A 23,045-nucleotide genomic window follows, 5' to 3' on the forward strand; every position below is an offset into this window, starting at 1 on the left:
GGGTATGGTACACAACCCCCAGGAAGGGGAAAATGGAAAGTTGGAAATCCCCACCCCCCCCCCCCAACCCCCACCCACCCCTTACCCACAACCCCATTCCTTTGTCTTTAAGTGGGAAAACTGGAAAATCATGTCTGACATGACCAAAGATTCTGTGGGTAAAACAAATGACTTTAGGACACAACTCATCCCAAACCCTAACCATGTAGTAGTAGTCTCCATGCCCTAATGTTTGCATCAAGTAGACTGATCCTATTCCTCCCACAAGGGCAAAATGGTAATTAAAGAAGGGCCCACCTTGGGAAATTGATGAGAATATTAATTTGACAAACTAAAAATTGGGATTTGATGAGTTTCATGCCATTTTGGAGGGCTTTGAAACCCTAGCTGATTTTTAGGTGTTTTTTCAATTTGTTGAATTGACATGGTATTAAGGAACAGTCAATAGGAAAGACAGGGAAGTAATGAGCAAATGGGAACTTGACAGCTTCACAGAAGATAGCTTCTTGAGCTGACAGATGACATGTGGAGAAGAGAGAGAGAAAGAGGGAGAGAGAGAGAGAGCAGGACTTTCACATATTTTCTTAACCCTACTTATACTCCTCAAGAACTAGATCACTTTTATTACAACAGATCTTGGAGGTATATATATATATATATATATATATGTGTGTGTGTGTATCAAACTGGGAACTCATGAGGAAGAAGCACATAAAAGAAAGAAAAGAAACACCACAAAGCTCATAATGGAAAGACAACAACAAAACACTTACAATCAAGAAAGACATAAAATTAGTGATGAGATCAAGAAGAGGAGGAGGAACATTTCTCAATCTTAACTACACACACAATCATCATCTCATCATGTTCCATGACACAACAACTTAAATCTTAGCTTTCACAAATTTCAGCCACATCTTCAAACAAACCAACATGAAGAAAAATTAATTTGAGCCCAAAAAGAAAAAAAAAATCAAGATTTTAAACCCCCCCACAACATATATATCAATTAATCTCAATGAAAACTTCAAGCTTGTCACATAACTCCAAGAGATTTGCTTGAAAAAAGGCTAGTACTGTTCATCACACAATTGACATAGAACTAAAACCAAATTAAGCTCAAGATCTTAATGGCCCATGAGAGAGTACTGATTGATCGAAAACACTGGAAAAAAGAGCTCATAATCGATCTCACCTGTTGTTTGCATATTCATAGAGCCTGCCACGGCTGGAGAAGACGATGAGGGCAACCTCGGCATCGCAAAGAACCGATAACTCGTAGGCCTTCTTGAGCAGCCCATTCCTGCGTTTGCAGAATGTCACCTGCCGATTCGTCGTGTTCTCGATCCTCTTGATCTCAATCTTCCCCCTCCCGTTTTTCCTCAGTGAATTGGAGGACTCGGATTCTTGATTAGGAAACGCCATGGAGAGCTGAAATAAGCAAAGCAAAATTGAAGGGTTGTGCTGGAAAGTTGATCAAGATTACAGCCTGATTCGGGGAAATTAAGAATTTTAGAAACATCCAAAATAAGCTAAACAAGAATTCTTGACAGTGAATAGTTTGCGTATGTTTGCAGTTAGAGATGATGAGTAGTTCACAAACCTGGTAAGGGAAAGATGAAGATGAAAAAGGGAATTAGCTAGAGGATAGTGAAAACAAGAACTCTCTTTCTTGATCTGCTTGTCTAAGTTCACTGTGGGCTATGCTGTAGTTGTGAACAGGAGGAGAGTTGCAGAAAATGGAATTCAGCTGTTTCAGCATACATGTATTTATAGCCAACAAATAGACCATCCAACCACACTCTCTACCTATATATATATGATTTTGATTTGTTATAGCTTTGCCTTTCTCTCTATGTATCATTAATATATAAATTCATGTTGTACTTTGATTTATGAATATTGATGTTATATGTATGTATGCATTTATATATACCTATATAAAGTTGCATTGAGGAGGAAAAGCAGCAATCCATCCCACTTGATAAGGCTTCAAATGCATTTTTGGTGTCCCATAATTTAGGTCATTTGATGTTTTCGACTTTTTTAATTTTTAAGTCCTACATCTTTTTAATTTTCACAATTTTAATTGTTTTCTTCGCAAAGTTCATCCATATCTCCAAGAATGTATGTGTATCTCATGTGATCTTTTGAAATTAGGATTATTGTTCGTACTGACTCATTTTTGCAGCATTTTTTATCCTTTAATTTTTTAGGCTAGCATTTTGGTCATATATCTTTTAAATTATTTAAGTCTTTTTTTTTTTTTTTGGAGTCCACCCTTCTTACCGGTCAAGGTGCCCCCCCCCCCCCCCAAAAAAAAAAAAACCTCAAAACTGTTAAAATTAAAAATTCAACAAAAATGCTACCCTAAAAAGTTAAAAAACGAAAACACTAAAATTTCTAAGTTAGTGAACCAAAAATGTATTTAAGTCCCTTGATATTTAGTAGTTTTTACACCACGACCATCATGGTCCAAATTTAGTATTTGTTGCGATATATAGTTGTCCATGATTCATAAGGTGTTTGGGGTGAGCTTGTAACATTTTAAAAGATCTTATAAGATGTTTTGAAAAACTTATAGGATGCTATAAAATGTTTGAGTAATTTTTCTAGAAATTAAAATTAAAAAAATGAGTTGCTAATTAACTTAATCTAAGATCTTAACAAATTTATTCAAATTAATTACAAATTTGTCTTCACTAACATCTGATAAGCTCTACAATTTTATTTTGTCCAACTTCATAAACTTATTGTAACATAAAATCGAACATCTTATAAGTTCTAAGAATATTTATAATAAGATATATATGTATGAGTTTATAATATTTTTTAAATAAATTTAGCCAAACAAGTACCTTTTCAAGCCTGCATAGGAAACTTCAATCACTTTGATAGGACGCAGTGATAATAAGTTGTCTTTTTGAAAAATAATATATAGTTAATTTAATTTAAATATTTAATTTTTAACATAATACTAATAAGAAATTTGATAATTATATATAAAGAGAATTGTTAAGCTGATCGTTACATTTTACATAACTTATTGAAGAACAAAAGTAAATAAAAGAGAATTGGGAATATATAGGGGAGTGGAGTCCACTTTCAAGTTTCCAAAGTCCATTAACCATCCATTTCTCAAGTATGGGAAAAAGGTGGGGGAGATGATGAGAGGCTCTTTTGGAAAGTGACTATTAATGGTATTGAATGGGACCTTATTGATGAGGTTGTACACAAGCTATAATTGTATAAATGGATCAACAACTCATGGGGAATAAGTTGGCTCAAGCAAAATTCTAGTTTTGGGTTACACTCCATTCAATCTGAATTAATTATACAATAAGTGCAATATATTTGTTGTATGATTGATGTACAATTCAGAAAAAAAATGATCAATCACATAACAAGTGTGATACACTTACTCCATAATTGATTTGATTTGATCAAACCTAGTTCGAGTAAGAATTTTCTGCGGACAGAGATAAATAATTCAAGCACACTTTAAATACGTCTCGAGTCTCTCAAGTTAAAAAATCTCTCTTTTTCAGTTCAGCCAAAACGTCCTATTTATATATACTACTCAAGACAGTTAATATGAACGGTGTAAAATCACTTTTACCCATCAAAATTAATCATCTACTTGTGTACAATATATTTTTGTTAAGGTCAATCTAGTAAATGCACATTATCTTAAAAACGTGTGGTCCTTTTCTATTCTTTCTTTTGTGGAAATGGTTTTGTTTTTTTTCCTCTGGTAAATTTTTCCAGCTCCATCTAAAGATCAAACAAACTAAAAGATGAGAACATTTCATGTTGTGTGTGTGTATATATATATATATATATATATAATGTTTTCTGAAAGTATTTCAAACAGATCATCAAATCTCTCGTAATCATACCAACTTCTAGAAAGAGAAGACTCAGATCAATTCCGTACTGCTTAATTAGGTGGTTTAATTGTATTTTTAGTCCTATAATTATAATTATTTAACATTTTAGTCTTGTAATTTGTTAGGATTGTAAAATGGTCCTTCACCTTTTTTATTTTTGCTATTTTAGAACAAAATTTAGAATTTTCCAAAGTTAACCGAATTTATTATGATATCACTCTTTGGCGAACTTTGAAAATTTTAAGCCAATTTTTATATTAGAATCACGAAATAAAAAAATATAAAAGATTATTTTACAAATTTAATAAATTATAAGACTAAAATACTAAAAAAAATATAATTACAGGACTAACAATGCAATTAAACCAAATTAGTTAATGTACTATTAATGTTTGAAAAACCAAAAAAAGGAAAGAAGTCAAATATTCTCCCCCCATCACAAATTTATTACCAATTTTGCAGTATTCCAAACTGCAGAATTGGCTGCCAAAAGTTTAACGAATGATCGAACTAATTGCTCCTAATTATATCGAAACAAATTAGAAGTCAAATTCAAATTACGATTTGGACCAACTTCAAATTTGATGGAATTTTTTTTAATAAAAACGATATATATGATTGCATTAATATTTTAATAAATTGAACAACACATTGATTCGATCACTATATTAATATAATTAATTAAACACAATGAAACAAATGACAATAAACTCATTATTTATAGACTAACATGTAATGGGTATAAACGTACGTAATGTGCGGCTAAAATTTAACGCGGTTAAGGTTTCGGTAGTTTGACTGATAACAAAAAAGGTGGTTTTGGTACATTTTATTTTATTAAGGACTATTTTGTAATTTGTGTAATAATTGGAGAGTGATGAATATATTTAACCCTAGCTAATATATATAATTATATGTGTAAGTCCAAGAACATGAGTGTGATGGGGATGGGGATGGGGATGGGATGGGATGGGATGGGACATGGTGATTCATACCTGAGACATATGTGAATGCGACTTCCATTGTGCTGTTACTCTCAAATCCATTTATGGTAAGAGAATTGCAAGAAAGCTGCCATCACACTCTTACTTACCTCCAACACCTTAATTTTCATTGTCAAGCTACAAATATTCAATCCACCATATAAAACACGATTTATTATTAGTACATATGCCCCCATCTACCTCATTATACAAGAGGGATCAACCTCATGTCTATGGGGGTAAAATAGTCAATTGTAAACATTATGTCATTATAAATTATAAGAACTATTCTCGGAGGGGGGAGCATTTTACAGAATTAAACTGAGACAAAAACTTAATTGTAATTTTGATCCCACATGATAGGTGTATTAGTAATTTTAACCCTTATCTATTTTAGTCGGGTCGAGGTTGTGAGTGAAGCGGCAATCCAAGCTGGAGATGGGGTCTATGGTCTGCATCAGATGGTCAAAGGTGTGAGATGGGGTCCATGGTAAGTCCTCGATCTTAAAAAATAATTAAGTTGATCTGCAACACAAGTCGTTAGCTCAACTAAAATTTTGTATGATTTACATTCTAGTATTTAGTTCTTGATTTAAATTTCTAATATTTACTTTTTAGTCCTTTAAGTTAAACTTTTTATAAAATTTTTAAAAGTAAAGTTGTCAGAGGATAGTGTACAACCATATATGAGGTTTTGTGCCCAGAGTTGTTTTATAAAATGAAGTATTTAAGATAAAATATTAGGGATATTTATAGTTTTGGTCCTCATATATTGTCACTAATTAGTTTTCAATCTCAAAACATATTAGTGACAATATATGATGACCAAAGCTGTAATTATCCCTAAAATATTATGATTTTTTGTACAGACTTCATATATTCTTTAATTATTTATTTGCATTAGTATTTTAAGCTTGTAATATTACTGGAGAACTGTTCACATTAGTTTGCAGCCTAAGTATTTATCTAAAAAGAATGGGTTAAAATTTTTAGACCCTTGAAAATTACAAAATTATGTACACTCTCCCCTTTGACAATATAACTAGTTTTTTTCTTTCGTCATCACTATTTTTTATCCAACAGTCACTAGAAAAAAAATCATAATAAATGACTACTATTAACTATGGTTAAATAAAATTGATGCAAAAAACTAACTTTTCCACCATGAAAAAATTATTTGCTATGACTAAGAGCCATGATCAAAATATTTGTCATGGCTTTTAGCCACCTTCGCAAAAATCAGGACTAACAACCATTGCATGGCTGTGAACAATAACTATTTACTACGGATATTTGTTATTAACCATGACAATTAACTGTAGTTAAGTGTTAGGGAAAAAAAAATGGTCCATTAACTTTGTCCGCAATTAGTTTTAGTACACTAATTTTCATAGTTCTCACATTTTAACCACTAATTTAGAAAAATGTGTCTAATTTGGGTCCTCCAACGTATGGAAATTGCAATTTTGGTCGGGAAATACCATGCGTCATGTGGGGATTTTTAGTCCCATGGGGCACTATAATATTACATGGCACTAAAGAATACATTGGCAAATGAAGTTGATGTTTTTTTATCTCTTCTCTCACACATAAACACTTAAACGAAAAAAAAAGGTCAAATTGTATAAAAACAAGCTTTCAATCTATATTCTTATACTAGCTTTTGTAACACGTAGTCTATGCATACATATAATAAATTATCTTACGCATTTTAAAATATATTTTAAAGTAGAATAATATATATATATATATAACTTAATATATCAGCTTAAAAAAATATATTATTGACAAAAAAATATAAACCCATAAATTTATAGATAATTATAAATAATTATTTTATAAATTCTTATAAATTATAAAATAACTATTATTTTATAAATAATTATAGATAAAAAATACATAAAATTATAGATAATTATCAAAAAATGTTATAGATAATTATTTTATTTAATTATAAAATTATAGATAAAAATACGTAAAATTTTAATTTAAAAAAAATGCATAAAATTATAGGTAATTATAAATACTTATAAATTATAAAAAATAAAATTCTTATTTTATATCATATAGTACATAAAATTATAAAATAATAATTATAGATTATGAAAAAAAATTATTATATTATATAATATAAATTTAAATAAAAAAAAATAAACCGCCCACACCCACCACCACCACCACCACCCCTCCTCCTCACCCTCACCCGCCCTCGCCACCATAGAAGGTGGCAACCCGCCCCCAACAGAGAGGGGTGATGCACCACCACTGGGCATAAAAATTGGTGTTGTTGAACAAAAAAAAAAAAAAAAAAAAATTATCCAAATACACTCAAGAGGTCTATTATGAGAGATTCGAAATTCCTAAATTCAAATTTATCAATCTAAAGCAAAACACAAATGCATATGCATATCGTTCCATATTCTTCCCTAGATAAATAAAACAATAAATAAGTTGCTAATTCCATTGAATTTTGACTACCTTCCACTTGTTAATTTCTTGCAAGTTGACAAGAAAAGAATGAGGAGATCCTTTATGTTGGGGTAACGTAAGATGTAAAGTCGCATAATTAAGCAGGAAGAAACAAAAAGAAGAAGTAGGAAAGGAAACAAAGTGGGAAGAACAAGTGCAATAGTATCTGTGAAATAGAAAAGGGATTATAGCTTTTGCTATAATTAAATCAGCTTTTATTTTTATTTTTAAAAAAAACACAGCTTTTATTTTTCCGTAGTGGAAAGTTGAGATATTTATGGTATATTTGGTACTGCATTGATTAATGTTTGCACCTTTCAAAATCATCAAGTTAGAATGTTGCATTAATGGTCCCCCACAATGCCCTTTTCTTCAAACTAAAATAATAATAATAATAATTTATTACCTATTATCATTGTTTATAAATTATGGCTCTCAGTACTTTGGTTTTATTCATACTTTGACTAATTCTTCATTGAGTAAATTGGCAAGTTTTATTTTTCCAACTGTAATTTAGGCCCCATATATATATATATATATACATATATATATATATATATATTCAATCACATCACTTACGACATTTTCTTAAAATCGTCACGTAGCTTGCAAATGAATCTCATTTCAGTCCTCTTGTTTACTTTCATTTGGAGTTTAATAAAAAAAAAAAAAATTGTGTGCAAGTCAAGTCACTGTTCTTTTCAGAAATAAGGAATACGAATTACAAGAAATATAACATTTAACTATGGTTAATAATAAATAGTCATGGCTACACAATGGTTGTTGGCCGTGATTTTTGCGAAAATGGATAAAACATTTGTCATTGTTAAAAGCCATGATGAATATTTTTACCATGACTTTTAACCGTTGCAAATAATTTTTTCATGGTGGAAAAGCTAGTATTTTTATTTTATTTAGTTGTGGTTAATAATAGTTGTTTTTAGCCATAGTTATTAATATTATAGCTAAGAAAAATATTATTTTTGGTCCCACAAGTTAGGCCCATGTCACTTTTGGTCTTAATCATTATGGGATTAGCACTTTTAGTCTCATAACTTATAAAAATTATCATTTTTGGTCCTCATGCACTTTTTCATCTACAATTTAACGATGTAGGTCACGTGCCTAGCACGTTGCCGTTTGCAATAATAGCATATGAGTGCTTCATTTTGGCCTACTTGATTCACTTGTGAAAGATATGATTCTTTGTGTTGATTCTACTTGGTTTCAACTTATAAAAATATGAGAAGTATATAATTCAATTTTTGTAAGAGAAATCGCTGTGTTTTTTGCCCTAATTTCCTTCAAGGTTTTTTTTTCCTCAAATAGAATTACATTTTTCCCCAAAAATGGTCCCAAGCTGGAAACCAGATTAATTTTCTCTCCAGCAAAAAATACTTAACGATCACTTGTGCTATACCGTTAAACTTAGATAAAGAAATGGATGAGGACCAAAAATACTAACTTTTGTAAGTTATTGAACTAAAAGTACTAATCCAATAACGAATAGGACCAAAAGTGAATCAAGTCTAACTTATAGAACCAAAAATGTTATTTCTCCTATAGGGCTAATAGTAGTTTTTTTCTAACGATGGCGGCGTGACTTGCATATAGATTTTTCAACCAATTTATACCGAAAGTTGATAGAATGATAAAAGTGAGAAGTTTTTCAAGTTTCGAACAAGTTTTGAAAATTTCGTAAATAATGGAACTAAAAGTGTACCAAACTCAAGTTATGAAACGAAAAAAATAATTTTTTCAGTAAATTGTATCAACATCCCCTGAGATTAGGTTTACTTACAACAAGCACTCCCTGCTCTTTATACAATTACAATTATACCTCTTGAAATTATATTAATTATAATCTACATCAACACCCTTTGAGTTGAGATAAATCACAATATCAATACCTCAATAGAGGGTCTACTTCCAATTTCACAACAGCAGAGAGTATTTTTATAATTTGACGTAACTTAAACTATTGAGATCAATTTATTTAATTCAAGTTTCTTTTTTTTAAATAATTTATTTCAAGTTTAACACTTAACTTTTGAGCTCAATACAAGAGGCATTACTGTGAGCAACATATAAATTGTAGGGGACCAATGTAATGAGAGAATTATAAGTTCATCTTTTACAATCAAAATTCAATAAATGCTGGTAAAACTGATTACATCTACCATATATACCCATAAATTCTTAATATTACATGTGAGATCCACTGCTAATACGTAAGAATTTAGGATACTTATCGCCATTTTTTTTTTTTGATAAATGTAAATTTCATTAAATAAACGACAGTACATTAGTACAATACAACATAAAAGGCTAGGCAATCACCTCGACAGGCCAATGGATCCGCCATAAATGAAAAAGTGCACAAATACTAATAGAAGGAGGTAAATCAACACTAAAGTATCCGTTGTCAAACATCTTCAATTTATAAATTTTCCTACGGAAGGTGCCCTGCGTATTCCTCCATCAAATCGTCGAAAATTGCGCTCGCACCATATGTGGTATACAAGAGAGCTCAATAGTCCAGTCACGGTGGGGCCAGTCAAAACGCAGGATGCGCCGGATCACCCTCAAGCAGTGTCTTGAGTAGGGGCAGTGAAAGAAGAGATGATTGTGTGTTTCAGTAGCCCATTCGTTATACAAGACACAAATGATACCCAAGTGAAAACAATATATAAATCCTTCTCCACTTCTGCTGTAACCAACTTGTAAAATTCTTTATTCAAATATTAATCTACAAAGACTATAGAAAAATGATGTTGGAATCTTCTAAAACATATGCAATCGAACTTGATGATGTGTTTCTACTTTCTTTATTATTACAAGATTTTAGGTGATTCAACCCTCAATCATATCGATAATAATGAAAACTCCAGCAAAAATTAATGTTTTTTCTCTTACCATAGAAAATTTCGGGTAAATTATATTTTTGGTCTCATAAGTGATCTGTTTTCAATTTTAATCCCACACTCAGGCCAATTACACATTTAGTCCCATATGTGGATTTTTTTTTTCAATTTCAGGACCAAAGGGGGGGATTCCGTTAAAAAATTGAGGCTAGCGTTAAGTTTTTAACGGAGTCCCCCCTTTAGTCCTGAGACTAAATGTGCGAATTGGCCTGAGTGTGGGATTAAAATTGGAAACAAGTCCACTTATGGGGCCAAAAATATAATTTACCAAAAAATTCCTCATATTTATATTCATGAAGTCAGTCGGAGTTGAATAAAGGACTGTATGCATAAAACAGTCGTGTAAAGATAAATCGTGGTCATGGTTTATCTCACATCCACTCTAACTATTAAACAAATAGGATAAATTACAACTGTCTCTCTTGAAATTTGACATAATTATAAATATTCCCTCATTATTTGAAAAATTACAAGTACCTCCCTAAAATGAAAAATAACTATGTAATCCCTAGACGGTGAAGTGAACATTACTATTTTACCCTTGTTGAATTTTTTTAAAAAATAAAAAAAGTATTTGAAAAAAATGTAAAAAAGATTTTGATGGTGAGTAAAATAAATAATCTAGAGGGAATATTATTTCATAAAAATATTTTAGAAAATCATAATTTATAATTTAACAGGACATTTTGGTCAGTTCATCACAAAAATTATATAGAATTCTAATGGAACGGACTGATTGTTGGACGAGTGCTAAAATCAGGGGGTGTACCAAACAACAAGGAAGTATTTATAATAATACCAAATCTCAGGGGATGTTATTGTAATTCACTCAGACGAATATTAAACATTGCTCATATAGGAATTTGTGCCCACACCTTATATTATACTAACTGAAATTCTTTATTAAAAAAATTGCACTTTTGATCCCATAGAGCAGGAAGATTGCAATTTTGATTTAACACTTCAGGTTAATATTTGTTATCCCACAAAATTAAATAGTATTGCAAAGTAGTCTCACAGCCTAACAGATTTGGTCCCACAAAATAGTGCATGGACCACATCCATAGTGTTTTTTAACTCTATCAGACAAAAAATGTTAATCTCATAAAATGTGAGACCAAAAATATAATATTTATTATTTTATAAGACTAAAAGTATAAATTTTTTTTTTTTTGTTGGTAAAAGTCCTCTAAAATTAAAGCATAGTGACCACTTATCAATCAGCAAATTGTTTTAGCAAAATATTTCCAATCAAAGCCCACAACACATGTTGCTATTTGATCTTTCCAAACAAAAATAAAAACTGAGGATTTGTTTTATTGATTTTTAGTTTATTCTCAGACTAGGAAGAATAGTCTGAGATATTGAGTTTGTGGTTGTGTAAATGGATATGTCAATATAAGGAAATTCTAATCCACATTGAATTCAATCGAATTTAAATCAATTATATGTCAGGTGCAATATATCAATCGTATAATTGATGTATAATTTAAAAAAAAATAATTAATCACGTAACAAATATATCAAACTTATTTTATAATTGATTTAATTTGTATGAACTTAATTTGAAAGAAAAATTGCCGTATATCTAATTAGTATAATTGTAAAACGAGTTACGAAAGTCCGCTCGCTCAATCAACGCCACATTTTCAACATTCATATCCTGTATGGTCAAATATTTCTGAACAATTATTGCAGATGGACATCTTGAATGGAACTCTTCAATCATTACAATCCGACTAGGTCAATAAATTATTTCAATTCGAGTGTAACAAATTATTGTTCAAGTTTATTTGAATTATTATTGAGTTTCAAAAATATCATTTAGTTATTAATCTAATCAAGTTTAAATAAATTTTTAATTAGATCAAATACAAATTGGGCTCAAATAATTTTTTAAATATATTTTATTATTTTTTCACTAAATTGAATAAAACTGATACCGAACTTCAAAATTTATAGAACAAAAGAAATTGTTCAAGTTTAATTTGTTAAAATTTTAACAAATCAGGTTCAACGAAGATTGATTTATTTTTCAGCTCTAAATCCCACAATTGATTTTGAGCACAACATTTGATTTTTTGTGTAGTCAAAATTTAAGAAAGAAAAAAAAAAAGAGAGTTTTAAACACTATATGAGAAACACTCTACCTTATAAAAACTATTGTCATTAATCAGCCAAGGGACAAATTCATCTTAAGAACAAAAATAAGAAATCAAACTCTCATCTTGACTATGCTCTACTCTATCTGAATTAGGCCAATTTTTATTCCTAAATTACTCCTTATTAGATATGGCATCAAACTTTCTTTTTTTCCATTTTCGGAACTTTCTTTAATTTTTTTGGGGGGTGGGTGGGGGCACCGGCCTTGGTGAATTGGTATATTTTTCACCCCAAGGAAAAAGGCCCAGAACTGAATGGGCACCCAAAAGTGAAAAGGAACACTATATTTGTCTGAGATTGGCATTATTTCCTAACGTACCAATAATGGCAATGGCATGATGATGGCCCTGCTTCTCCTACCACATTCCTCATGCAAATTGATTGCAGAATTAGACCATTAGGCTGCATTTGGATTGACGGACGAAATTGTGTATTGACAAACATGCACCTGAGTTAAGAGAGCGATAGAGAAGGAGCCGAGAAAGAATTCCAACGTCCTGCAAAAGAATTCTTCACCCGCCCACGATTTGAAATTCACTCTACAACCACAAATTTTTCAGACGAATATGATTTGTGAAGATTACATGTGAATAACGCAGTATACATAAGGGTCACAGAAAGCATTAGTAAAAGTCAAAAATGGGGACGACTGATACAGAAGAAAAGGAGTGCTAACTGCTACTTTCGCACTGGACAAGGGCCAGAAGGCCGAGATGATTCTGGCATAATCAACATCCATGAGTTTGAAGTTTTAAGAGTAGTGGACCATCCAAATTATGCAAAAACATAGTACTCCAGTGGATGATGTAAACAGATAGAGAAGCAAAGAGAGTTATGAGGATAGATAGACAGATATGACAACAATGGACTGGATAGGTCCCCACTCACTGTACCACATTGTTAGGCCCATCCCCACTTTCAATAATGCTTAAGCAATAGAGGTGGGGTGTGCCAGGTGAGTAGAGAGGATGTCTGCCTCACCTATTTTTGCACCATGCTACCTAATCTTCATTTTCAATTTAGTCCTTCTGACATGCAAGACACAAATTATCCATTCTCATAATAGAACATCTCAAGTATAGTTTTTCCCTATTTTTTCATGGAATTTTCACTTGTTTTTAAGTTCAGAACCTTTGATAAACAAATGCAGCAATCCAAACAGCATAGCTTGTTACAAATTGACATCGTGCATTACAATCATGACGATCATTTACACGCACAAACAATCACTTTTCATTAATTTCCTCGTACATATAATCAAGTCAAAGAGAGGAAAACAACTGACTTCAGATTGCTCAAGCTTACAAAACTGACTAACATATGCATTCAACAATAAGGTTAGTTTTGACATGGAGAAGGAAATATATAATTTCACTTCTAGGTTCAATGTAACCTAAAAATGTCAGTATTAAATTAAAATTTCCTGCAACTATGCACTAGTTATTGGCAAAATGACAAAGCTTGGACAAATATTGGCATCCACCTTATCTAACCTTATCGTAAAAAACCTATACCATCTGTTCGATGCATCTCATGCCAGATTCATCTAACAGGGGTTAGGAATAGCTGAAATTTAAACAGACGTTCGTTAAGTGTTGCATTGGATGAATTGAATTTTTTAGTCTCGACTGTTTCTTAACTTTTCTTCTTCTCCATGATAGGCAGATAAATTAACAGAAAAGCACATTAATCTATGTCTCACACCTTGATCACCAGTCACCAACAGCAACTGCCCCCAAGCTTGTTGAAAATCTTTGATGTGCTTGGTTTGAACTACAGATAGCCTCTCTCTTCGTGAGCAAAATGGCAGGCACTCAAGGAATTACGCTTGAGGGCCTTAATTCCAAACCTCATCCTAAAAAATTGGGCTTTATATAATACAGGTAAGAAGTCCATGTCAAATGCTAGTAAGTATATAGCCTTAACGCTAAACGAATTACTGCCCCTTTATGCTGACCATGATGCTATTTTGCAGTTTACAAGGAAGTTACAAGATAAGGCTTGACACAAGAAAATGAGAAAACAAATGTAGGATCTCTAAGAAGAAACTCAGACAAAATTTATAAATGGCATGTGAATCAGAAACCATACCAGGATTTGCTAATTTGCATCATAGCGCAAGGCAAAAACAGGAGTTCCAGAACTTTTGGAATCCATTACTGCAGTATGAAGAGCATCTGTAAGCAGCAGCTATATAATATTGAAAAAGTCAAAATATGGCAAAAGACATCTACCTTCTAATTCATTGCGCATCCAATCCTGAGAACACATCAAAGCTTGTAAAGTATCTGATTTCAGTGAGCTCCAACAATGATCAAGGGCCCTATCTCCAGTATCAAACAGGGATTCCTGTGCAACTTTTGAAATTGGAATCCCCAATATGTTGCGGGCCATCATGGAAAGCACAGGGTATCTTGGTTCGTGAACTTTCCACCAGTTTAATATACTAAAATCAACACTGCGGGGGAAGAACGGTTCTTCCAAATACTTGTCTAAGTCTGATTTTGTGTTTTGGCTAAGTGAAGTTTCATGGAGGAATCTGTCAAACCCAGTAAGTCTATCCTTAACAGTACTACCACTACTTTCAGAAGCTGAGCTTTGACCATGAGCAGCTAATGGTGAATAGATAGCATGACCGCTGTAAAGAGCTCTCATACAATTGGAGACAATGTCTATGCAATCTGGAGCGCTATCACCATAGATTTGTGGGTAGTAATATTCCACCAGTTTCATCTTAAACCGTGGATCTAAGATGGCTGCAATTGCCATAATCAAGCTGCATTTCTTCCAATATTCATCAAATTTTGATTTTAATTTCAATGCCAAAGAGCTAATAAAATCATCTGATTTCTGGCACCATTCAATCAACTGCAAATGAATATCACAAATCTCAGCAAAATAGGAATTTGCAGTAATATGCTTGCGTCCCACAAAGACATTAGAAACTTCATGAAAGAACTTCAAGATGCTGGTAATAGCCCTCAATCTGTCCCAATCTAAACCAGATGGACACATTGAGAAGCCAGGATCATGTTCTTGCAGTTGAGGGAAGGCTTCTTTGTACTCCAACGCAGCTTCAAGCATCATATATGTTGAGTTCCATCGAAATGGATTATCAACAAACAAGCCCTTCTGCCAATTAACACCAACTAATTTTACTATCTCATTGAACTTTTCTTGTGTTCCCTGAGAACCTTTAACATATCCTATGGTTTGACGAACTTTATTGATTATCTCACCTGATGTTTCCAGGACATCATGGACCAATAACTTAACAGTACTTGCTGCACATCGCACATCAAATAATTGGCCTTCACACATAAGGAACCTGTGCTGACACAGTTGGTCTCTGATTCTACAGACAATTTTGTCATAGGTCGAACGATTGTCAATAGTCAATGAGAACAACTTCCTATCGATATCCCAATTCCTAAGACTTGTCATGACTAATTCGGAAAGCGACTCTTCTGCCTGAGTAGGATCAACAACCAAAAAGTTCAAAATCTTCTTCTTTAGTTCCCAAGAATCATCAATATAATGAGCTATCAAGCACAAATACTCTGTGCCTCCATTAGTAGCCCATCTATCAACAGTAAGGCTGACTTTTCCAGGCAATTTATCCAACTCTTCATACACTCTTTGTTTCTCTTTTTTATAGATCTCCACACAGTCAGCCTCAACTTCACTAACTGTTACTAGATCAAACAAGGGCTGAAGGTTTCGAACAAATGTCTTGAAACCAATATCATCAACCATGCCCAGGGGATATCCATGCATTATAATCATACGTGCCAGATCTAGCTGACTTCTCCTGTAATCAAAATTGACACTGCCTGTGTTAATATTTCCAACTTTTAGCCCTTGTTCCAAATTTGTACTCGCAACAGTAACTACCTCATTCTTTACCGGAGCTTGATTATAACTGAAACTGGTAAGCGCAAGGGTGCTTTGCTTCCTCTTTCCCCTTGTTAATAATTGAGTTATATCATGGTTTGATCTTCTACGACACCTGATCAAATGATTTCTCAAATGAGATGTTCCGCTAGTACTTGACCCACTAAGTATTCTTTTACAGTGCCGACATATAGCTGCAAACGTCTCTCCTTTCTTAACTCTGTCAAAATCATTCCACACAACAGATTTCAGTCTACTAGAATTTACAATCACAGCTTCTTCCGAGATCTCCATCAGTCCACAATGTTATCTGCTACCAAATCTGTCAAACAGGCCACAAAAGTAAGTTCTAACAAGGGAACGCCTCAAACTATATTTTGAAAATAGATTCACAGTGTTCTTCGACGGTGTAGTTTATTGAAAGCAAAAAGGGAAGAGGAAAAAAAAGGTGCAGTCCTAAAAGGACACCAAATCATTTGAACCTGAATGATGTTCATCAACACATATGACAAACTATAAAGCACTTGAAACACCAGCAATATATAAATAAGAGATGAATAGCCTAAAACAAAAGGCAAATTCTGGGATTGATAATAATGCATATTCACTTTATATTGAAACGTTAGTGGCAAAATAGCAGATCATAAATTGGCCCGTCTCTTATTTACTGTAAAACCCGAAACCTTAACACTGATAAAGCTACAGCATTTTCATAAAATATATATATATTATATAAATGAACCGACCCGTAATCTATGACAAAATGGGCCAAATCGGGAACTACTAAAATAAACCCTAATACCGGATCGAAACCTGACCCGACTAACACGACCCATGCTCTCTCTCAATAAACAAACGCAACCCATAATTCGGACTTCGGGTATAACCATGTAGACCACCCAAATTACGCATATCAATCCATCACGAATTCCCCCATCTTTTGAGAGAGAAAGCGGCTAACTTACATGGAAACTGGACGGTATTTCAATTTCCCTGCAACTTAGGGTTTCTTCAATGCAGCTTGGCGTCCATGGATGAGCGGAAAAAGCTCTGTGTCCCTCGAGTGTGTGTTGTGTGTGAGGAAGAAAGAGAGAAACTCTTCTGGTTAGGTGGAAAGAGAGGATATGAGGAAACAGAGCTCGTTTTCTGCAAAGGCGCCAACCCGCTAAACTGAGTGACCTTTTTTGGGCTTATCTCTGTTGGGCCGAGTCCATTCATATCCAAATATGTGGGCCTGGGGCCTGTTTTGGTATTTTTTTCGTTTGTTTTATTTTTTTTATATTTTTTTAAGTTGAGTGTAAGATGTTATTAAATTTTACATGAAAATAAAAAAGTGTTTTAATTAAATTAAAATTTGAAATAATAAATATTTTATATTGAACATTCTGTTTGATGAACGTTTAAATTATTAGAGATGAGAGATCTTTTTACGCTTAATAAATTGAAAAGCAAAAAGAAGTCAATCGAAAAGAATTTTTAAAAGTAGAATTTTTTGTAAGGTTATATTTAAATTGATAGATTTAAAATTTATATTTGTTTAGATAATTTTAAATTATTTAAATTTAAAATTCAAAAAGAAATACAAAAAGGAAGAAATTTAAAAAAATAAACTTTCTTAAAAAAGGTTTCATTTAGAGCATATAAATATTTAAATTTAATTAAATAAATTATAATAAAATAAATCGAGGTACAATCATAAGTTTTTAAAGAAATTTGAAGACATCCCTCAATGTTTAAATTATATAATATATAACAACAATCGATTTAAAAAAGTAGTAAATTACATTTACATCTTTTGAAATTAGAGCAAAATATATACACACTCTATTTTTAACAAAATTACAGCTGCACTATATATAATATTTTTCAGGAGATGTTTGTGTAAATTTTATCTCTCAGGAGGGATATCTCAAAAAGTGTATTTGTAATTTTATAAAAGACAATAAATATTTTTTATAGCACTCAAAAATGGTATCACGATAAATCTATCTGATATTTTTTTAAAATATTCATTTTATCAGTTACATACAGGATAGAGCTCATCAATATAATATTGAATGCACCAAAAAGAGCAAAAATATCATTAATAGAGCAAGAAACGAAACAACAGAACAAGATTTCATATAATTTTAACCGGGTCATGAATCGTCCAATCCGACCCGATCGAATTCCCCAACTCACCATCCACCGATAATGAAGTCCCTGCACCAATACATGCTCTTATGTGTGCGACTCCTGCAAATATAATACATTTATGATATCGAAATCTAATTTTTCAACCACATCTGATATAATCAAAAACCCATCTTGCTTAAACATAAGAGTGTTATAGTTACGGGCCACCCCGTCTTTATTTTCAAATCAATCCAACATTTTCAAACTACAATACTATCTTTCACTTTTAACCAAAAAAAAAAAAAAAGATTAAAACAGTAAATCCGTGGAAGCTGTGTTAGGTATAACTTGACACTCCATGAAGAAAAAGGCATTTAAAATGAGCTTTTTGGTGGTTGGTTTTGGCTTTCTTGCCGACTCATTTTGGTGCACATTTCCTTTTCCTTATGGTTGGAAGAAAAGAAGCCTTTGGGTCTTACAAAAAGATATACTTAACTTGCTGGGCATTAAATACATGGAATGCCCTATAAAAACAACCTCAAACACATCGAATTCTCCAACTCAAAATTACCTCATCCCAACACTTACAAAATTTCACAAATTTCAGACAGAAACAGAGAAAGAGATGGGTGTTCTTAGAGCCCTTGCAAGGAATTTGGATGCACTTGTCGGGTACTCTTTCCTTCTTCTTTTTCTACGCATGCCTCTTTACAAACCCTATGATCGTACTAATTTTTTAATATTCAAATGATCATTTAATTGAATTCATTCATTCGGTAAAATTTAGTTATAATATTAATATAAAATTTAATATGTTCTCGAGAATCGCATGCTGCAAAAACTAGTATATTAAAAATATAACTCAAAGTGATAGTACCAAACGAAGAAGATATGTTAGGGTATTTGCATTTTACTCCTTGCGAAAAAACATAATAGATTGCATAATTCTTCTTAATATAGGAAAAATGGTAAGACGACTTGTGGATTGAAAAAGAAGCTTACTGTGTTCTCCCTTCGAGGGTTGTGTTACCCTTTTTTTTTTTTAAGTTTAAACGACTGTGTTGTCTTTTTATTTATTTATTTATTTGTTGATTAATATTTTTCATAGAGAAGTTTGTTGCATTTCAAACATAAAATATATTTCTTACTATTTTCTTATTGAAACCCAATAATCAAATGCAATACTAAAGAAATTAACAAGATCATAGTTTCAAATGTTATATTTGCACTGAACCCCCTAAGAAATCTTGCATTAAGTGAATTTATTTCATTATTTATGATGGATTTAATTCAAGTCACACCAAGTAATTACTGCAGTTTCTTCAATTTCTAAAGCATGTTTCTTCAAGGAATTATTAAGGATTTTATTCACTAATAAATTGATAAAAGTAAATTACATTTACATCCTTATGTTAGATTTAAATACACAAACAATCCATATACTTTGCAAAATTATGAGTAAACTTTTCGATATTGTAGTTGTAATTGCAATTACATCCACTATTTAGATACAAAAGTTTATAAAAATATTGCTTGGAGTACATCACACTAACACACCTTCAGGGATTATGCCTATAATTTGCAAACGATAACCCCTTAGATCCATTACACTAATACCCTAAGGGGTATATCTGTAATTTTACAAATGGTAAGGGATTGTGTGTACTTGGACCTAATAAAAAGGGATGTCAATATTATTTACCTCATTGATACACATTTCCATGTATACGTACCCTTTCTTATGGCATCTTCTTTTTCATTTAATATTTACACATCATGTGTATGAAAATTAGGTCGTCTTTATTTAAGAAAGATCTTGTTGAGTGGCATGTGTACATAAAATAAAACATAGAATTCAAAATAAAAAATAAAAAATCCAATCTGTCTTTTATTTTTCGAATAAATTACATTGACACCCATTGAGATTAGAGCTATAATCACACAAACATCTGATGTCGTTTTGCAAAATTACAAATACATCTCTTATTCAGTGGTAGAATTTTACATAGACATCGCATAAAATACATTACACTAACACCCCCTCAAGGAACATACTTGAAATTTCACGAGAGATAATAAATATTTGTATAGTTAGGTTTAATATCGAGACAATAAACATTTGTATAGTTAGGTCTAATATCGAGGAGCGTCAATGTAATTTAAGTTGTTATTTTTCCTCAACAATTGTCTGATAACTGGTTTAATGTTTTGAATGTTGTGCAGACCTGGAGTGATGCTTCTATACCCACTGTAAGACATCTCTAACTGCTTCTCTACATAAAAAATTCATGAAAAGCAATAATGTAAGAATCGTGGTGGTAAGTGTTTGAGTGAAATTATGAACAGATATGCATCGATGAGAGCAATAGAGAGCCCTTCAACGCTGGATGATCAACAATGGCTGACATACTGGGTGCTCTACTCCTTTATAACCTTGTTCGAGCTTTCCTGTTGGAAAATCCTTCAATGGTAAAATTCATTTATATTGACATGTTTATAATAATTGCACTATCACCCCCACAAATATGCTCAAGTTATAGAAACCACTCCTGCCGACTATTGTTTGAATAATTACGTCCGCACCTTCTGTTCGTGTTGTTTGCGTTGCGCTCAGGTTCTTAGCTTGTTTTTCTTTTGTTTTTTGTTCTCAAATTTCAGTTTTCAATGGGAAATATGTGTTGACATAAATTTTATAAGTTTTTCGTGCGAAAAATGATGAATATGTTTGAATTAGTAAATAACATAGTGTTTTCAGAGAAAATTGAATTTTTAGTCATATATCTTAGTGTTAGTAAAATTTTCGTTACATTAGTTACGAAATTTTTAGCCATTTATGTTACTAACGGGATTTGACAAAATGACTAAAAGTAACTTTTTTTATAACTTCTAGATCATTAATGAGAATCTTGTAACTAATGGGGCGAAAAGTATACTAACGAAATATCATCCTATCAACTAATTTGTCCTTACAAAAAAACAGGCTTCCCTTTTGGCCATACCTGAAGCTTGTATTCTGCGCGTGGTTGGTGCTGCCAATTTTCAATGGAGCAGCTTACATATACGAGAATTTTGTGAGGAAATACGTGAAAGTTGGGAGTTATGTGAGCTCAAATCACCCGGAAGGGCAAAGGAGGGTTCTTCAGATGATGAGCCTTGATGCCAGAAAATCTGTCGAGAAATACATTGAGAAATATGGCCCTGAAGCCTTTGATCGAGTTGTCAGAGCGGTAAGAACGTTACCCTTCCAAGCAAGCATCGTTACCTATTAGTTTATCAATATATATGTTATTCGATGCTAGTTGATATCAAAACTATGTTAAAATTACATCGGAATACATTGAGATTAGATAATTGCAACTATCTTTTATGAAATTATACGTACACCTCCTAAGAGAATGCCTATGTAATTGATCTCAAGGGAGACGATGAAAAATTTTGTTCCTGGAAGTTATCGATATAAATTACAAATATAACCTCATACGGTGTAGTTATAATTTTATAAAGAATAAGAAATATTTGCATAATCAAATCTAACTTTGTGGGGTGTATGTATATATCTCATGAAATTACCAAAAAACATTATAGTAAATAGTAAAAAAATGGAGTTTTTTTCACTTAATACATATAAATAATAATAAATTTAGTACTGTCACTTAAATTTTATCACAAAGATTCTCCTTTTTTTTTTTGTATAAATATCGCATTCTAATAAATATTATATTCGATAACGAAATTTGCATGTTTTCATGGAAGATTCGTTGTAATATAATTTACGGTAAATTACAACGGGCTATTTTAAGGTTTACTATAATTACAAATATCTCTTGTTGAAAAACTACAAATACTCCTTAAGATTAATGGTCGTCTAACTCAATACTCCCTCGTGACAGCCCATTATATGAAATATTTGTTAGACAGCCGTTTATTCTAGAAGAATATTTGTAATTTTTCAAATAATAAAAAAATAATTATAATTATGACAAGTTTAAGAAGAATTCGTTGTAATTTACCGTATGATTTATGTTTTATATATTGTGTACACAAATATTGACAAAAAAAATTATATTTGGCAGGCTGAGAAAGAGGCAAGGAAACACTGAGGACATGAGGATTTTTCATATACCGATCGAAGTTAGATTAATCTCAGACATATATATGGCTAGCTATCAATCGTTTAAATTTTTACAATTAAATTCTACTCTCTAATCATTCATATCTTTGTACATGACAAAAATTTATGCATATGCATCGAGTGTCTTTCGATTGTTAATCTATATTTATATATAATAAAAAAAATATAGAGACTATCCAAATAACCATAATGTATGCGCATACTTGAATAGCTTATTTGAATTTTATTTTGCTATGTAACAAAAAAAAAATATATTATTTAGTTTTATTACATTTAGACAAGTGTATGGTTATTTATCTTTATCCAATAAATTCACTATTTTTTTGATGCATTAGTTAGTAATACAATTTAAATTTTATTTAGATGCCACGTAATACTTAAAACCAATATGGTAAAATTATACTTTTGGTCATGTAATTTTAAGTTATTAACACTTTTGGTCTTGTAACTTACTCTATTTACACATATAGTACTA

General features: G+C 31.8%; 3 protein-coding genes across 6 annotated transcripts in view; 1 reads left to right on the forward strand and 2 right to left on the reverse strand.

Annotated features, from left to right (window-relative positions):
• LOC105165579 (floral homeotic protein AGAMOUS) overlaps positions 1 to 1,867 on the reverse strand; it is a 7,955-nt gene extending 6,088 nt beyond the window's left edge. The window contains exons 1-2 of the mRNA XM_011084634.2: positions 1,604 to 1,867; positions 1,196 to 1,431 (exon numbers count right to left, since the gene is read on the reverse strand). Coding sequence (XP_011082936.1) covers positions 1,196 to 1,425 — 230 coding nt within the window. The 5' untranslated portion in view covers positions 1,426 to 1,431; positions 1,604 to 1,867. The remainder of the gene's footprint in view (positions 1 to 1,195; positions 1,432 to 1,603) is intronic.
• Positions 12,635 to 17,527, reverse strand: LOC105165580 (zinc finger BED domain-containing protein RICESLEEPER 1-like). Of its 4 annotated transcripts, none has more exons than XM_011084637.2 (4): positions 17,289 to 17,526; positions 14,664 to 16,645; positions 14,521 to 14,588; positions 12,635 to 12,968 (listed from the first exon to the last, which is right to left on the reverse strand). In XM_011084637.2, the coding sequence occupies exons 2-3, from the start codon at positions 16,615 to 16,617 to the stop codon at positions 14,530 to 14,532; spliced, it is 2,013 nt and encodes a 670-aa protein (XP_011082939.1). In that variant the 5' UTR covers positions 16,618 to 16,645; positions 17,289 to 17,526; the 3' UTR covers positions 12,635 to 12,968; positions 14,521 to 14,529. The 4 variants fall into 4 exon arrangements, with proteins under 4 accessions (XP_011082939.1, XP_011082941.1, XP_011082940.1 ...); XM_011084639.2 differs by lacking the exon at positions 12,635 to 12,968 and adding an exon at positions 12,988 to 14,284 and having other exon boundaries at positions 17,289 to 17,527; XM_011084638.2 differs by lacking the exon at positions 12,635 to 12,968 and adding an exon at positions 12,988 to 14,297 and having other exon boundaries at positions 17,289 to 17,527.
• Positions 18,947 to 22,786, forward strand: LOC105165581 (HVA22-like protein f). Its single transcript, XM_011084640.2, has 5 exons — positions 18,947 to 19,110; positions 20,662 to 20,688; positions 20,785 to 20,907; positions 21,419 to 21,665; positions 22,512 to 22,786. The coding sequence occupies exons 1-5, from the start codon at positions 18,953 to 18,955 to the stop codon at positions 22,536 to 22,538; spliced, it is 582 nt and encodes a 193-aa protein (XP_011082942.2). The 5' UTR covers positions 18,947 to 18,952; the 3' UTR covers positions 22,539 to 22,786.

The sequence above is a fragment of the Sesamum indicum genome, linkage group LG6 (genome assembly GCF_000512975.1).
Source record: "Sesamum indicum cultivar Zhongzhi No. 13 linkage group LG6, S_indicum_v1.0, whole genome shotgun sequence".
Classification (NCBI taxonomy): domain Eukaryota; kingdom Viridiplantae; phylum Streptophyta; class Magnoliopsida; order Lamiales; family Pedaliaceae; genus Sesamum; species Sesamum indicum.

Bases quoted from the DNA above. Each gene is read 5' to 3' on its own strand.
- LOC105165581 (XM_011084640.2), top strand. From the start codon at position 18,953: ATGGAATGCCCTATAAAAACAACCTCAAACACATCGAATTCTCCAACT. The intron at 19,111-20,661 runs GTACTCTTTCCT...AATGTTGTGCAG, and splicing joins AATTTGGATGCACTTGTCGG to ACCTGGAGTGATGCTTCTAT. The intron at 20,689-20,784 runs GTAAGACATCTC...AATTATGAACAG, and splicing joins GTGATGCTTCTATACCCACT to ATATGCATCGATGAGAGCAA.
- LOC105165580 (XM_011084637.2), bottom strand. From the start codon at position 16,617: ATGGAGATCTCGGAAGAAGCTGTGATTGTAAATTCTAGTAGACTGAAA. The intron at 14,589-14,663 runs GTAGATGTCTTT...TTCATACTGCAG, and splicing joins GATGCGCAATGAATTAGAAG to TAATGGATTCCAAAAGTTCT.